Source organism: Mesocricetus auratus, unplaced genomic scaffold (assembly GCF_017639785.1).
Source record: "Mesocricetus auratus isolate SY011 unplaced genomic scaffold, BCM_Maur_2.0 Super-Scaffold_100007, whole genome shotgun sequence".
NCBI classification, from domain to species: Eukaryota; Metazoa; Chordata; class Mammalia; order Rodentia; family Cricetidae; genus Mesocricetus; species Mesocricetus auratus.
The window spans coordinates 23,116,546-23,134,880 of record NW_024429191.1 but is presented as its reverse complement, the minus strand read 5'-3'; the positions used below and the strand labels follow the sequence as shown (position 1 = coordinate 23,134,880).

The following is an 18,335-nucleotide window of genomic DNA, read 5'->3' as shown; positions in this document are numbered from 1 at the left end:
ACCCAGTCACAAAAAGAGAAACATGGCATGTACTCCCTCATATATGGATTTTAGACATAGATCTGGGGAGTCCCAGCCTACAATCTCATGGCAAGAGAGTCTGGGAAACAGAACCTTCATTCAGTGGCTGATGGCAGCAGAGGCAGACTCCCACGGCTAAGCACTGAGCTGAACTCAAGAAATTCAGTGATAGAGGGGAGACTGATGACCAAAGGGGTTAAGACTGGGCTGGTTTAACCCCCAGAAACAGCTGACCTGACAAGGGGTAGCTCTTGAATCCCAGAGTGATGCCTGGGAATCCAGCATGGGACTGATCAAGACCCCCTGAATGTGGGTGTCAGTGAGGAGGCCTAGGTAATCTATTGAGCCTTGGGTAGTAGATCAGTATTTATCCTGGGTATACAAATGGACTTTGGGCTCCCATCCAACAATGAGAGATGCACTCTCACCCTAGACTCTTGGGGGAGGGTCTAGGCCCTGCCATGTATGAAATGATAGACTATGGACACCCCCATGGGGTCCTCATCCTCCCTGGGGAAGTGAGGGGATATTGGGGGGCTAGGGGGAAAGCATGGGAGGAGGGAAGGGAAAGGGAGAGGGACCTGGAATTGACATGTGAAGCAACCTTGTTTCTAATTTAAATTTAAATTTAAAAATAAAATGTAAAAAAAAATGGGTAAGAACCCCATTCTTGTCTCCACTCTGAAGATCAACCTAAGTGGTTCTAGCTCACTCCTTTTTATGCCTTCTGAGCTTGGTCTTGCTCTTATACACTAGATAGCCAACTGCTACTATGTCTACAGTCATTCTCCTTCTCATCTTCATATCCTCCTGTGCTGCCCATGTTGCTAAGAACATTTTTCTTCCCCCAGATTTCCCTGTTTCATTGTGTTCCTGAGCTTGTGTCTGCCACCTGTCTCCTGCAACAAATGTCCACCTCAATCAGCTAGAGCAGGTAAATCTCCAGGAAAGACTCCCCTCACTGGTGTTTTCACAGTGCCCATGGGAGGTGAAATAACACATCACTCCTAACATTCTCTTCAGTGGGTTCTGGGAAGAGGCTGTTTTATGAGGCAAAGAGGAATTTGCAGATGGGATTAACACATGAAATTTGAAATGGGGAGTATCCTGGATTTTCCTAGTGGGTTCAAGGATGTAATCACAAATGTGTTTGTAAAAGGAGGTACCACAGACAAGGCTGGGAGATATGAGCAGATAATGGAAGGTGCCTCTAGTGCACAAAGGCATGCAGGAAGCTGCTAGAGAGTGATAAAGACAGGACTGATTCCTCCCTCAGTCTCACCAGAAGGAAGCAGATCTACTGAAATCATGATCTTAACTCAGTAAAATTGGACTTCTAATACTTAGAAAAAGATGTAGAAGCAGAGTGAGTTTGTGCTGTTTTGAACACCTCAGTGATACTTAGTTTCACAGCAACAACAGGCAAATAACGCTGTACCCATTGAGCAGTCCCCCCTTGAGTAGGGTGGAGTGAGTGCTTATTCTGTTGTTTTACTCTCTCTGGGGAGATCGTGGACTCTCCAAAGACCAGTCCTGTGAGTCACTTCTCTTGCTACCCCTCCATGCTCAGAGAACATCTGTGTTCCATGAGACTTTTTTCAACCCATCAGTGATTGACAGTATTGCTAATATTTAAGAACATATACACCGCCGGGAAATTTTCATCAGTATCCCACTAAAGTAGGTAGTGCAGACTTGATTCTCCTTTAAGGAAGTTAAAAGTTCAGAATTATTAGTGACTTGCTAAAAGAAAAGGATTTCTGTTATTGCTTTTTGCTGAAAATCCCTTACCGACAGCTCCAATGAGACACATGAGGAAGAGGAGGCCGATACAGAAGAAGATATCTGTGTTGATGCGCCGCTCAATTTTGCTGCGTTTGTAACGGGGTCCACTATTGTTCAGCATAGCTTTTGTCTCATGACCTTTGAGAGAAAATTGGGAATTTAGATGGGAAGAAATGCATGTGCAAAGGTCCTGCTGAAAGATTGAACGTGGGGTCAACAGTTCCATGTTTGTTTCTTTGTGTCTAACATGTTGACATTTCACGTGGAAGAACAGTAGAGCCAATATCTGTCACCCTAGTCAGTATTCAGCAGCTACACTCCCACATAAAATCTTGTTCAAAGGAAAAAGTGCCAAGGTTGGAAGACTATTAGTTTTCCTAGTTATTTCTTTTCTACCTGTGGAAACTGAGAGGCAAGATAGAAGGACCTTGTCCAACGTGAAAGAACAAATTAATATTGGAATCACGGTGGGAAGCCAGGAGCCTTCCTTCCACCAAGCCATAATGCCCAGGGAACTTCAAGTGAGGCGCTGAGAAACCCTTGGCCCTCAGACAGTGTCTCCTCTTAGGAGTTGCTGAATTTTAATTACCATGCTTACTCACCAGCAGTCAAAGTGAAAAAATGCCACTCATGGTTTTCTTCTGTGTAATGTTAAAGAAAAACCAGTACACCAGCTCCAGAAGCAAATGGCTTCAGTCTACTGAGTTAGCTGCCTTGAGGATTTCAAGCAGCAACGACAGTGGGAGCGAATGAGTTCTGATTATTAAACTAGATTCAGGTTTCTGTAGTTGTGAGGGGCTCTGACAGTGTGACAAGCACAGGTTGCTGCATTCATTGCCTACTACCTGCCTCAGACTCACCTCATAGGGGTCCTCACCTTCAGAGACCCCTCCATTCTTTATGCAGGAAGTGGGTTCAAAGACAAGGCAGTTAGAACAGGGGTACTAGAATAGGGACTCAGCTCTGTACACATTTGACTTTGGCTTAAAGGGGATGTGGGACCTTAGGCAAATGGATTCCTCTGCACTTGAACGTTTCATCTGCAAAATGGGATAAGGGTTGTGTGTGTGTGGCAGGGGATGGAGGAGGGAATTAACTTGTAGTAAGAGTCTTATTAACTCTAGGTAGATAGAAGAGGCTTCTGGGAGAAGCACGTACTTGCACATTGGAGTTTATTCTTCTGGAAGACTCTAGTCTGTCGTGACAAAAGGACTGCCCCATAATGATATGACATAGGTAAATGGTCCTAACCAGGGCTGAGCCAATACCTGTGTCAGGTCCTTACACCTCCCCACATGGTGAGCTAAATTAAACCTCTGTTCTTGAAAGCTATCCTGCCTCAGCTATCATAGTATAGTAATGAAAATGTCTCCATACCTAGAACCATGCAGTGGATAAACAGAACACAGTGGAAGAAAACAGTAACTGGAGTTTATCCAGTCTCCCCTTCACTAGATATAGCACTAGGTGACTGGCATGGGTTAGGTAATTTTATTCTCAAAAATCTCTAAAGTAGACACATATATTCTACCTATTATAAAGTAGGAAAACTGAGACATGAAAGGAGAAATTATCCTTTGGGGGAGTTATTCTGAAGACCTGCTTGTACTTCTGTTCCCTACACCACCACTGGAGTGATAAACTGAGTCCCTTTCCCTATCTGGTGGGATACACAGTATTGACTCAGCATCTCATTATGCCTCCGGTATACTGAGTGAGCTAGGAGCCCAGCCTCTGTGTGCTTAGCTGAGAAATGGGAAGCTGCATGGCTCTGCCCCTGGGAGCCCCTGGGGGTCTCTATTGACTGAAGATGAACTTAAGAGGAGAGTTTGGAGAGTGGAGCATTAAGGCATGTTGGAAAAAAGAAACTGCACAGAGACAATGACCTGCATAGATGACAATGCCAGCTGCCACCTCGGTGTTGCGGATGGTGCAGCCTCGGAGTAGAAGACTCTCGCTGCCAAAGCCAGTCCTGGTCTGGTCAGGATGCTCCCTGGGAGAAAGGAGTGAAAGTCAGGCACTGTTCTGCTGGTCTCTCTATGTGGTTTCTGGTCAGTGCAACAGAACTAGAAGCCATGAGTGGAAGAAATCCATTTTCCCCCTTTCCCCATTTCAAGGGCTATCTCTATGTCCAGATTAATCTCACCATTGCTCCCGGGAGGCTTGGGTGAGGCTGGACCATCAGAAGTGAATTATTCCTTCTGAGGAATTCCTAATTTATTCACACTAAAGGCAGAACTCTGCTGGAAAAAAATTCCCAGATTTCAATTCTCACCCTCAAACTGATTTGGGGAATAGGCATCTGGACCTTGGAGGTCTGGTGCTGTGTCTTCTTTGACTAGTGTTCACATTCCTCCCTTACCTAAGTGCTGGGGAGCAGAGCTATCCTGGTCCATAGAAGATGCTAGGTCCTCCTGCTGTTTATATCACAAGGTTGATGTTGGAAGTAAAATGAAGCAAGAAGGGGTGGGCTACAGCCATCTCACACCTGGGCTACCTCACTCTCAGTGTCTCTCTCCCCATCCATTCCCTCCCCTGCTCAGTCTCTCATAAAGCATGCAGGCCTCTGAGGAGGGAACAGTGGCCCTTTGTCTAACTACAGATGTGTCTTTCATCTTGAACCTCAGGAGGTATTTCAGCTTTCCAATTCATGCTACAAACATCTGAGCCAGAATAATTCCATCTATCCATTATTTTCAGCTTGGCATTCTAACCTGATTCCTTTTCTCTGGGATTGCACCAGGTTTAACTGTAATATTCTAAAGCCGCTGGGAGAATAGGAAAGCAGCAATCTTAACACTGAATTTATTCCCCCTTTAATACTTCCTTTTCTTATGTACAGCCATGATTTTTTTCTATGTGTTAATTAAGCTGAAGGAAGTTTATAAGCCAGGTCATGCTATCATATCTACTTTATAGGAAGGACACTGGCGGTAAATTCAAAGATGTAGTAAGTGGCAGAATATGTTTTTGAACAATTATCTTGCTCTTTCATGTTATGTTCATACTCAACATGCTTATTGATTTACACACAATTCTCTTTTTTATTTATTGCTATAATTTTTCATACAATATATTTTGATTAATTTTCCCCTTCCCAAACTGCTCCCAGAACTTCCCCCTCCCGCTCCACCCAACTTCGTCTTTTTCTCTCTTTCAAAGAAAAACAACTCCCCAATCAAAACAATAAAATCCCAAAGACAAAAAAAATAAATCCCAAACCCAAACCAAAAACCAAAACAAACAGATAACAAACCAAATCAAGACAATACGAACACAAAAACCATGGACTTCATTTTGTCTTGGCCAACAATCCTGAGCGTGGGGCCTGCCCTGAACTGTCGGTGATATACTCAGTACCACTCTACTGAAGAAAACTGGTTTAAACCTCTCCCAGTAGGTATCAATTACAAACAGCTTCTTGTTTGTGGGTGGGACTTTGCTTCCATATCGTCTTCTCCATTCTGGGATTTTTGTCTGGTTTGAACTTGATCTGCGTCTTGTGCATGCTGTCCTTCTTTCTGTGAATCTATGAGTGCATCAGTTTCACTGTGGCTGGAAGATGCTTTTTCCACAGAGTTATTCCTACTCTTGGCTCTTAAAATCCTTCTGACTTTCTTCCACATTGATCCCTGAGCCTTGAGGGGAAAGTTTGATACAGTCCTGAGCCTTGAGGGGAAAGTTTGATATAGACATCTCATTCAAGACTGAGTGTTCCAAAGTCTCTCTGCATAGTGTATATTTGTAGATCTCTGTGTTAATTACCATGTATGGTAAGAAGAAAGTTCTCTGATGAACAATGCCTTGATCCTCTGCTGGATGTGCAATTTATAAAGATGCTCTTTTTTGACACAGAATCTTGCTATGTGGTTCAAACTGGCCTTGAACTTATGATCATCCTTCCTTAACCTCACATGTGCTGAGATTATAGGCATGTGCCACCATGTCCAAACTCAGTATCCATTTAAATGCTAACAATTCCTTATTCTTCTTATAAACTATGTTCACTTACATAATTATATTTTATTCTTCCTGACTTTGAAAAGTTAGCAGGGTCATTTTGTAAAAACTAAAGCTTACAAAGGCTGGGATTTTTTTCCAAGGCCACAAACAAGGTATACTAGACATCTTATGATTTTGAATCTTAGGTGAGAGACTGCTTGTGGCTTTTATGACTGTCTGAAGTAATAGCACAAGGGATAGCCAGTTTCTTCTCTCACCAAAAGTGCCCATTTTTGGATATGTGGGAAAAAAGGCTTAGCCATCTTATGGGTGCTGTTCTATTGAACGCGCTTTGTGAACAGAGATGTTTATGGTCAACATGCAGCATTTATGTTTTGGCATTAACATTTTGGCAGGACTGTTCTTTGTTGTGGGGTTTTCTTGTACACTGTAAGATGTTGGGTGGTACACTGGACTCTGCCTATAAAAAGCCAGTGGCACAATTTCCCAGCTGTTTTAACCAATACTGCCTCCAGACATTGCTAAAAGACTCCTGATTAAGGAGAAGAATATTGTCTCAGAGGGAGAACGGAGGTCCTACAGAGATTCATTTGTTTAATTAATCAATTATTTATGGAGAAAAGGTGTCATGTAGCTAAGACTGGCCTCAAGCTTGTTATGTAGCTCACTATGATTTTGTACTTTTGATCCTTTTAACTCTATCTTCCAGATGCTAGAATTACATGTTTATGTTACTATCCCAAGTTTATACAGTTATGGGGGTTGAACTCAGGGTTACATATATGCTAGGGAAAGACTCTACTAATTGAACTACCCCACTAGTCCAAATGGTTGCATTATCTTCAAGTAGACCACTAAAAAGCTGTTCCCCTTGCCAATCTGTGTAATCATAGAGGATTCCTCAACTGAGGAGACTCAGAAGCTTTGAGGAAACACAGAATTATTAGACATTTGGTTTGTGGGTACTGGGTCTAAAAGTCTTCTCTTTGTCTGACGTAGATAGAGATATAGGCCCGGATGGTAGAATCTTCTATGATCTTTGGGTTGACCATGGACTGACCAGTTGGATTTCCCAGGCTTATCCTTGAGGTCAGGTAGTGGGGGAAGACAAGTCTCTAGGAGCAGTGGCCGAAAAGAAGGAGTATTAAGATGAGTAGAGCCTGGGCCAGTGCTGTCTGAAGTCTGTGTGAGGTAGGTAGGCCTGAGTCCAGATTGACAGCGAGACAGGCTAGTTGCTAGTAAGCATGAGTTTGATGGTGAAAGAGCCACAGGAAAAACCAGGCCATGAAGCTGATCACTAGGACACAGGTGACTTGGAGGAAACAAATCTACCAACTCAGACACGAGAGACTATGTTGGCTGGAGACGATGAACAGCTGCTTCATTGACAGAGGCACACAAAGAACTGTTCCCCAGCTTACATCAGTCTCTACCTATCTCCATCAGTCTTTACTGTGTATTTGAAAAGTAAATAGTTTCAAGGCTACTGTATGTATATTCTGTATTCTTATTTTTCCCTTCTTTTTACTTCCTCATGACATCACACATAGGCTGAGAACCTATCTGGTGAAGAAGCATCCCAGCAGCCTGGAACCCTGTTGGTAAGGAATGGGCCAAATACAGCTGAACTCTATGAAGCATGACAATCAAAAACATATCAGTTTGGGGATATTTGGTACCTTCTGTGAAACTCTGAATGAATTCAGAAGTCTAGAGCATAATATTCCACATCTGCAACATGGAGACCGTGGTCCCCACTTCCTTGAGTGACTGTAAAGACCTCGTAAGATGGTATTCTGCAAAAGTGCTCTGAGAACTGCTGTATCAATGGACAAGAGTAGACATTTACTTATATCTGTACTTGTGAATCTTTCTTTGCAAATAGATCATCTATCTGATGTGGGCCAAAATTATAGTAAAATTTTAAGGTGAAACCTAACATAAATATCTATGATTAACTGAACTTTTATTTTTCCCAGTTTTGCTAACCTAAGCTCTGCATATGATAGACAATTTGATCCTTAGGGAAGAGAAGTCCTGTGGCATTAGGTATTACACTTTTTACTTGGCAAAGATGGCACCCAAGGAACTGACAGGTAAGTAAATTGATCTAGCTCACACAGCTTATTGTTGGGGGAACTACACCTCAAGTCCAGGTCTTTAAAACTCAAAAATCTTTAACTTCAGGATCTGGACTCTTAACTTTCTGGTCATTTTAAGAAAATATATTTTCCAGAAGTGGAGGAGGTGTTTACTAGTAATCCAAGGGTCTTAGGTACTTACATATAACCCTTAAACTTGCTGAGGTGATTGTTGGGTCGTTCACATATGATGGTACTGTGGAAGTATTCTGGTTGGAACTGCAGCTCCTGCAAAAGATAGGACCCCGTGAGGCAGTTGCATCAAAGGGATCTAGTCAGTATAGGACTGTGGGGAGAGTTAATCGATGCTAATGAGCATTGCAAATGAGGCTAATGTGCTTTACCACACCGTGATGCTGGCAGCATGTTAGGTTAAAGCTAAGTTTTCATCAAGGATAAGAAAGTCAATAGGAACTGAGTTAGGTGTACGTTGAAGGGAGGTAGATGCAGCAGAAGTCAGCATCTCATGGCTCTCCTCCCACCCATAGGCTCACACATTCTTGCTGCCTCCCTCTTCCATGAAGTTCCTGAGCATTGGATGGTGGGAGGCTAGTATATAGATGACCCGCCAATAGCTAAATACACACTAAGTATGTTTGCTGTTTTGACCAGTTATGAGTTTATTCATTAATCATTGGCCCCTGCAACAACAAGCTTCCCTGACCAAAGTTGAAAGCACACAATCTGTGATCATAAGCAGACATATTTAGAATTGTTGGGAGCAAGTGAAGTACTTAGTGAATCTGTAATGTTGACATAGGTACAGTCATGTCAAAGAAGATCAATGCCTCAGACAGAGGAAAGGAATGAAAACTTCCTCTGATGTGAGTGTGACTGTTGATGGTGTATGTAGAAACTCTCCACATAGGCCTCCTTCTCATGTTTATGACTTAAAAACTGGTACCCTACAGAGACTCTGCCTACCAAGATTAGCTAAATCTGCCTCTTTGTTTAGTTGTATATAATAACCCCACCTCCTTGTTTATATGTATGTAATAACTCCACCTCCTTGTTTAACTCTTTGCAGATTGTATATATATATTTCCCCATCCAAGAGGTCAGACAACCCCATTCCAGCTTCATTGTCTATGTGTCAGTAATTTCTTCATTTCCTTGTTTTCCTTAGTCTGTGTTTTGGGACCCAAGCTGTACAAGGCCAAGTCATAGACTGCAGATTGATGGGATGAATATTCAGCAAAAATAACTGTAGGTTCCTATCTGGGGCCTATAATCACCATAGTCATTGGCTTTTGACCAGATTTATAGTACCAGGCATAGAATCCCTCCCATGGAGCAGGCCATGCACAGATACACAACACTAATTGTATTCAGGGGGTTATTCATAACAGTAAATAAAGATATGAAGTTGGGAGGGAGATTAGGGAAGAGTTGGAGGGAGACAGTTATGAGTAGATATGATCAATTATCATGGTATATGTGTTTGAAACTGCCAAAGAATAAAAAATATAAAAAGTAATGTGGCTGTACCAACTATGTTATTTTGGTAGCACTGGGTGTTTGTGTGTAGTCCAGGGTTTCTCAATCCAAGCCCACATCATCCAGTATGGAAGTCATCAGTGAGGTGTGGCCATTGAGCATTTGAAGCATGCTGGTTTTAATTATTTTTCAAATTTAATTGAATTTAAACTAAACTTGAGTGGTTACATATGGATAGTGGCTATTATGTTGGGTAGCACAGAATTATGAGAGGGAAAAGAAGGCTTTTCATGCTGAAGATGGTAATTCTACCAGTCAAAACGCTGAGGTAGGAGAGTCACAAGTTCAGTGCCAAGCTGACTATATAACAGGATACTGTTTTTAAACAACATTAACAGCAACAATAAATAAACAAACAAATAAATAAATATGATAAGCACACTAACTAGAGACAGCTACAGTCAACATGTTTATGTGCATATTTCCAGGTTTTAGAAATAGTGTAAACATACGCATGTATGCATATTCATATATATTTTTTGCATTTAAAATGAGTTAGTGGTCATGTTTCAAACTGTCTGTGTATGATGTGTATGTGGAGGTTACAGGTCAATATATTATGCCTTCCTCAATGCTCCATGCCTTATTTGTTGTGTTTTGAGACAGGGTTTCTTACTGAATCACTGATTAGACTAATTGACCAGCAGGCACTACATCTCTTCCTATCTCTCTGTCCCTGGCACTGAGATTACAGCTAGACCCTGCCATGCCCAACTTTTTACATAGGTACTGGGATCCAAAGCAAACATGTGCTGTACTGAACTCTCTTTCCCAGCCTACCTTGAACATTTTTGAATGTCAATTTAAATATGCTGAGGAACACCAGAAAAGGCCAATCACAAAGGTGCACCCTATTTTCTTTCATTCAATATTTATATCATTTTCATTTGTTTTGCTTTTATAAAAACTCTCCTTTTTTGAAGTCATTTCAGCAATAATGTAGCAGTAGTAAAACATAACTAGGGATGAGGGGATGATATTGCTTTCCAACTCTATTCGTCACTGAATAATCCTGTGTTTAATTCTTGAGCCTTGGTTTCTTAATCTGTCAAATGGAGCTAATATCTCCAGCCCTGCCTATCTCATTGGTGCCTTAGAAGATAGACTCAATATGGAAGAGTTCCACAATGTGTTTCACTCTATGCAAACAGAGGGCAACAGCGATGAAGACAGTGGTGGGAATGGTTCCTGGGTAGAGTTTTGAGCATATGGGTGATGACATTTATCACTCAGAGTTGCAAATCACAGCTATTCAAAGGAGCAACTTGATTGGAAGAAATGATAGCATTTCCTGCCTTTGTGTAAATATACTGTCCATTGCACCCATGGGGATGCCAACATGAATAAACCCTCTTCTCACTTGAAATATTGGAGATACTCCACACAGGAGTATCTAACAATATGGATCTTGTCCCTCCAGGTATTGAGTCTTCCAGGGACAGGCAGTGAGTCCTGAGATGATGACAAATCATGCTGTAATTTGTTAGCTGTTTTCACACTCCGAATTAAGCCATGCACTTTAGTGCTGACCCACGCCACTCAGATTGTTGCTGGATTTCAGAGAGGAGTGACAGCAAGGTCTGAGATTTAGCAATCCTGCAGCAATTCTTTTTTTATGAATATAATTCTAATTTTTTATTTTAATTTTAAATAGCTTGTTTCACATGTCAATCCCAGTTCCCTCTGCCTCCCCTCCTCCTGCACCCCCTTCTCACCATTCCCCCCAGCCTCCCACCCTATCGCCACTTCCTTCCACATAGGGGATATCTAGAGTCTGTCATTTCACTCAGGGCAGGGTCCAGGCACTCCCCTAAGAGTCCAGGCTGAGAGAGCATCCCTCTTTGTGTTATGGACACACGAAGTCTGTTTGTACGCCAGGGATAAACACTGATCCACTGCCCAGGGCCCCATAGGTTGCTCAGGCCTCCTCACTGACTCTCACATTCAGGGGGTCTGGATCAGTCCCATGCTGGCCTCCCAGCTGTCGGTCTGGGGTTCAAGAGCTCCCCCTGTTCAGATCAGCTGTCTCTGCTGGTTTTGCCAGCCCATCCTGCAGCAATTCTGAGTCCTGTTGCTTACTGAATTGTACCCTTTGGGGCTCCAGTCATGGCCATGGTGATGTTTGAGTCCTTTGCCCCTATGCTTGTTCATAGCAAACCTTCTGCTACATCCTTTTCCTGGTTCCTTGCTCTTTCTTCTTTTCAGGCACTGTCCATGGGTCCTGTCTTCATCTCCTTTAGGAGGACTGACCTTGCTGTCTTTGGCTACTTGTCTCCATGGTTCTTTCCTGCACTCTCCAAGATGGACTGCTTTTTCAAGTATTATTATTATTATTATTATTTGGTTTTTACGAGACAAGGTTTCTCTGTATTGTTTTGGAGGCTGTCGGTCCAGCCCAGCCTCGAACTCACAGAGATCCACCTTGCCTCTGCCTAAGTATTAATATTTTAAAAGTATGTGTCTGTGCTACGTACATCCGAGTGCAGGTATTCTTAGCGGACAGAAGAGGGTGCTGTATCCCTTAGGGAAGTCAGTTGTGAGCCTTCTGCTGTTGCTATGGGAACAAAACTTGGGTCCTTTGCAAGAGCAGAATGTGCCTTTTTAACCACTGAGCTAGCTCTCAAAACCCAGCACTGTTTTCTCTAAACATTACCATGTGACACCTTTTGCCTGTAAGGACATTCATGGTTCCTCCAGGGAAGCATCCGTGACTATGGATGGATGGATATAATCACTAGGACATCCAACAACGACCAAGTTCAGCAACTTTGATTCTCTTCCCAGCTGGGGTGGGGCTTACCTAAACAATACACAGATTATCCTAGTTCATGGGTAAAAAGTCATTTAACCAATTTATTAATTTTGAGTTGGTCTTTTCCCTAAGCTGCTGCTTTTAGGTAAGAGTCCTACTGTCCACAGTCAAATCACAGGGAGAGATAAGCCCCTTTCAGAGAAAAGTGTTTGTCTCTGCAGGGCTCTGGGGCAGATCAGCCTCTCTTGTCAACTTTCTCTGTGCCAGGCACATGCTACTAAGTTCCCACAGTAACTTTAGGAGGCTTGGGCAAGTGTACATATGAGAATAAACCCAGCACTGTCTCATGGTTGGTATGCAACAGAGAGGATAACAGCTTACATTACTGGAATCCAAACCCAACTGATGTCATTATTGGTGTCACAATCATTGCTTGTTCCTCTCATTGTATTACGATTTATGCAGAATCTATTCAGTGCTTATTATATGCCAACAATCAAGTATTTTATATATGCTATTTCTTAGTGATTAATCCTGTCAGGCAGATTCCATTTACTACGTTTATTTAACAACCAAAGGAACTAAGATTCAGGTAGAAGCCATGCCTTCTCTAGGCCATCAGCAAGCAGGGAAGGAAGGAAGGTGACTTTGTCCTTAGGACCATTGATTGACCCCAGAAATGTCACTCTTTAAATCACAGTCTTAGTTGGATACATGGAAGAAAGAGTACTGTCTGAGTTCTTAGCCTTATTCCTTCTTCTGTTTTCACATAAGTAATAGATATAATGGAATGATTCATTCTCTAGTTTATTGTGGAGAACTTGTAAACTTCCAGTAATATGCTCTGCAATGCTGCTTTTACCAAGCACATTTGTACCTGAAAGTAGAGTACCCATAAAGGGTAAGAGTAGAAGATTAAAAATGGCTCAGAAAATAGTCTTTGGATGATTTTATGGGAATTTTCTGACTCATGTGATAGTTAGGTATTTCGTCAATGTGATACAAGCTGAAGTCATCTGGATAGAGGGAGCCTCAGTTGAGGAATCACCTTCATCAGATTGGCTTATGGGAAAATATGTGGGACATTTTCTTGATTGATGTAGAAGGACCCAGCCCACGGTGGGTGGTACCATCCATGGGCAGGTAGTCCTAGGGCATACAAGAAAGTCAAGTTAGCAAGCCAGGAGGAGTAAGTCAGTAGGAAGGAAGGAAAGGAAAAAGGAAGGAGGAAAGGAGTAGGCAGCACTCTTCCATGGGCTTCTGCTTTAGTTTCTGCCTTTTCTTGCCCTGATTTCCCTTTACGATGGATAAGCTGTAAGATGAAACAAACTGCTTTTGGTCATGTTGTCACTACAGCAACAGAAGGCAAATCAGGACAGCTCACTCATAAAAACTGTCTTCAAAGTAGAGGTCTCACACATTCATTCTTCACCCATTCATGAATTTGCATATTTATTGTATATAAGGACATGAGTCTTAGGGGAAGGGACTCAGAGAAGAGGAAGTAGCTATTGACATAAAACAATTACTGCAGCCATAAAACAATACACAGTTCCCAGTCGTGTTCAGGTGTGTCCATGATCATAACTTTCAGAGCAAAACAAAGTGGGCCAAACGTCAGGGTGTAATAACTTCTCAGGTTGCATTACTTTTTTCTGACCTGTGTCCCAGATACTGCAAGCTGGCCACTGTCAAGGCCACCAAGGAAATTCAAGCTGAAGCAATCTGGCTGGAGTATATTCTAACCCCTAGAACAGGATAGAACGAGAAATCCCTCACATGTTCCTCTAGGTTTACTTTTCAAAATGGATCATCAAATTGCTCAATAAAACTGGTTAAACAAGTACCTGTTTTACATTTTGAAGTTGTAGTAGACCAATGCATTTACTCATCTTCCCTTTCACATTTTTGGCAAAATAAGCCCCCGAAGTTCCCACATCTCTCAGCTCCTATCTGATGTAAGCCAGGATGTCCTGTCTGTTAGACTCACACTTTGGGACTGTGAGGTGAGTACAATGACTCACTCAAGGAAATTAAACAAAAAAGGAAAATCAAACAAGACCATCAAGTGATCACTGCTTCCAACTTTTCATCACCATCTTGGTTTCTTACTTGTGGTTTCTAAGCCCAAGTCATCAAGGTTTCTTTTCACCCTCTGAGCTTTAATATATGCTTCTTCATTCTCATCCTTCCCTTGCCACATTCTTACAACAGTTCTCTTTTGTTTCACTTACCTAGAACCAGTTACCTAGAATTCGGTTCCTTGTGAAGAAAAGAACCCTCATCACTACAGTGACTTAGTCAATTCCATGGGCACATGGCACATTTTCTTTGGGGATTTTGAAAAAAAAAGAGGATGAGATTTGGTAAAATTCTGATTCACAGAATGACACCATTTATTTACTTCATCATATTTGATCTTACTATCTTTACCAAGGGTTGATAACAAATTAGTCCCATTTCATTGGAAAGAAAACTCAGTGTTGATGATGCCCAGGAACTTGCCCAAGTTCACCCATCTCGATTGAGCTCCTGTTGGCCTCATTTCCAGAGCTTCTTTTTATTCATTACTGGAGGTGTTTAGTGTTGTTTACCCATAAAACAGACTCTCTGGGTCCTTTTCATGATTTGTTTCCAAATTTTCTGTATTGGACATTCTTAAAACTTTATTTTTCAGATATAAATCCAAGGGATATATCTCCTAATGTCCCATCTCTTCACCATACATCATAGCAGTCTGTTCTTTAAACTTAGACAATTCTTAATATCAAACCACTCACACGTAATGATAACATCTTATTAAATTGTCAAATCCCCATCAGTTGCTATGTTTGTTAGTTGGTAGATTGTAGTGTCCTCCAACCTCCCTTAATAAACTACAGTGCTGTTGGTAATATTCATACATAGATGCTTTTTAAACTTTTTGAAAATTTGATTTAATTAGTATATTATTATTTTCCATATCATTTATATTTTAAGGGGCTACATTTATCCTATGATAACTTCACATATGTATTTAATAATCCTGTCTATTTTCTCTCTGCACCCTATTTTATTTCCCTCCTATCTGTGTTTTCCTCCAGTTTTTTCCATGGTCTCCCCTTCCATATTCATGGTCTTTTGTTTTGAGGCCCCTGTTTTAACCAAGACTGCTAAATGACTAATTCCCACAAAAGGTCACTAATTCCACAGTAGCTTTGCTAACTCTGTGTTTCCTTTCTAATGAGCACTAAAAGCTTTACTACATTTTGTAGTTACACAAGTGTTTTTATAAAGTAGTGGTTCTCAACCTGTGGGTCATGATCCATTGGGTGGAGGTCAAATGGCCCTCACACATGGGGTCATCTAAGACCATTGGAAATATCAGATATTTATATTAATGACTCAAAACAGTAGCAGAATTACAGTTATGAAGTAGCAATGAAAATAATTTTATGGTTGAGGGTCACCACCACATAAGGAACTGTATTAAAGGGTCTTAGCATTAGGAAGGTGGAGAACCATTGACATAAAATAACAGTGACCCACTGTCATAAGTTCTTAGAGTACAGGAAGCATGCTTCAGCTTGTTTTGAAACCCTTTTGTCATTCAAGAAATTCTTTGCTCAATGAAGGAAAGGAAGCAGCCGGGCTTCTCGAACACAGAATACATGCATTTATCTGATTTTTTTGTTTTTTGAGACAGGGGTTCTCTGTAGCTTTGGAGGCTGTCCTAGAACTAGTTCTTGTAGACCAGGCTGCTCTTGAACTCACAGAGATCTGTTGCCTCTACCTCCCAAGTGCTGGGATTAAAGGTGTGCACCACCACCACCCGGCTAATTCACCTGGTTTTTACTGTGAGCCCAAGGTGTCTGGTAACAAGAAGAGTGGGATCAATCATCATCATGCTTGCTTATGACTGAGTCTTTTTTCCAAGGTGCTCACATGTGGGGCCACCATGAAGATTCCTGGACATAGGATTAGCACAGCAAAGCAGGGGCAGGGTCACCTCTATAGGCTGATCAATGGACCACATTAAGGAGGGGTTCCAAGGCTGGCAGAACACCAAGTCAACTAAGGAAGCAGTGTGGAGGAATTCTGTAGACTTGGAAAAGGTCTTTTTATTCCTTTCACTCATTGTTTTAAGGAAAAAACATACTTGAATAAAGTGTGAAAACAAATGACTGCCACACCTCAGCTGCTGAGATAAATGACAGGTCTTCCTGGAATGCAAATGAAAGGACCCTGATTTCTGAGAATCCTATCTGAAGCTGTTGAAAGCTCTGGCACTTGATAACCTTTCTAGTTCCTCGTTGTTGAGAGTCCTTTTCAAGATAACCACAAAAATGATCAGCAGTCATTTCCCTGTACTTCTGGAGGAGGAACTAGTCTACAGTCCCAGCCACCCTGGATAACCTTCCTGACACAGCCACTGTCATACACAAGAACATGGCTTGGGTTGGAAGACCATGTGGATGGGACACTAATGATTCCTTGCTGATTAAGTTTTCCTTTTCCAAGTAGATGAAAATTCTGTTTTTTATTTGAGGCTGATAAATCTTAAATTATTGTTTTGACAGTCTAAGGAAATACTGGAAAAAGAAGGATTTTGTCCCCTGATCATTTTCAAAAGGAGTTATTAATCAAGGACTGTGTCATTGATTCATTAATTCTCAATGAGAGCACACAGGCCTAACCTACCCCCACCTCATGTTTATTTTTTCCTCAACCCCCAGGAATATGTTATCGCATCTACACTTAGTGACTAATAAATGAATGAGTGACACAAGGCATAAACTATAGATGGCTGCTATCCAATGGACAGTGATGTGTTAAGGTAGTATTCACTGCAAAGACAAACCTTTTACATACAAAAATGTCTTGTTATGGATAACAAAAACACAAGAAAGTAATACAAAAATCCAATGCTTTTGGCAAAAGAGGTCATGAAGAACAGAGTATAAATTTCAACTTGAGAAGCTATATTGAGCTGCTCACAAAAGACACAGTCACAACGTGTCACCTCTGCTGATAAACAATAGCAATGGAAACCCAAGCCTGGCACCTGGCAATGGTTAGCCATCCATCAGTATTGAAAGAGAAAGTGGACTGATTAACTGGAAGACAATGGTGAAGAAGAATAAGATGCAACAAGGTCTACAGGAGCCCAGAGAGGAGTGAGTAACTGCTACTTTACACCCAGTGCTGGGAAGGCAGAGGAACTAAAATAGTAGGCTTTGGGGAGAAGAGACTAGAATGGGGGACTACAGGAGAACATCAGATGGTATCCAGACCCGCCCAATATGGTGCACTGTCTTGGTTGTGTGTGATTTGGGACTTTACGGTCAGAGTCTGGAATAGGTGTGATGGATAGCCACTATTTTGCTGCTCAGAAACCTCTTTCCACAGATAGTTCTGCTCATGATTTTCAGGTAGAGGATGCCACTCAGAGGACTCTGCCCCCGTGACCATAGTTGATTGGTCTAGGAATGGGTGTGTGGTACCCATCCTGAGCCAGTCAGTCTGTTTCCATGGGATACTTTCTGGTTGAAGAGAGGATTGATTACTTCTCTCTGGGAATCAGGAGGGTCATGGATGCAAACAAAGGAGGTGGAGCTTATCCTGATTCTGACTTCCTGGTACCACAAGGCCTAACGCCTATTCACCACTCACTTTATATTTTTCTAATAATTTTCACTTTGGGTAATTTCTAGTCAGTATTTTGTCATATGCAGCCAAGGTTGTTTGTGTGTGTGTGTGTGTGTGTGTGTGTGTGTGTGTGTGTGTGTGTGTGTGTAGTTGTATGCATAGGCTAGGAGTTGACATGGCCATCTTCCTCCATTTGTCTCTACAAAATGTTTTAAGACAGCCTTTATTGAACCTAGAGCTTGTAGATTGGGCAGTCAAACATACTCTGGGAAACATATTCCTGCCTCCACCTAGCCAGTGCTGTGATTATAGACTCATACTATGTATACCCCATTTTTATTTGTTTTTTAAGCATGGGTGCTGGAGATTGAACTTGTAAATGGTTGTGCAGCATTTATGTGCCTGAGACATTCTGCAACTAAGATTTTTGACTAATCCACATGTTAGGTAGGTATGGTTACCATTTGAGACAAGAAATATTCCCCATATTGACTTTAAATACACACAATTTTATTACTGGTTAAAGTGGTGCAGGTCAATATTTAAAT

General features: G+C 41.7%; 1 protein-coding gene across 4 annotated transcripts in view; it reads right to left on the bottom strand.

Moving 5' to 3' along the window:
* Window positions 1–18,335, bottom strand: part of Atp10b (ATPase phospholipid transporting 10B (putative)) — a 309,498-nt gene that overhangs the window by 53,273 nt on the left and 237,890 nt on the right. For all 4 annotated transcript variants that reach the window (XM_021228299.2, XM_040748470.1, XM_040748471.1 and 1 more), the window contains 3 exons: window positions 8,053–8,138; window positions 3,693–3,799; window positions 1,813–1,944 (listed from right to left, as the gene is read on the bottom strand). In XM_021228299.2, coding sequence (XP_021083958.1) covers window positions 1,813–1,944; window positions 3,693–3,799; window positions 8,053–8,138 — 325 coding nt within the window. The remainder of the gene's footprint in view (window positions 1–1,812; window positions 1,945–3,692; window positions 3,800–8,052; window positions 8,139–18,335) is intronic.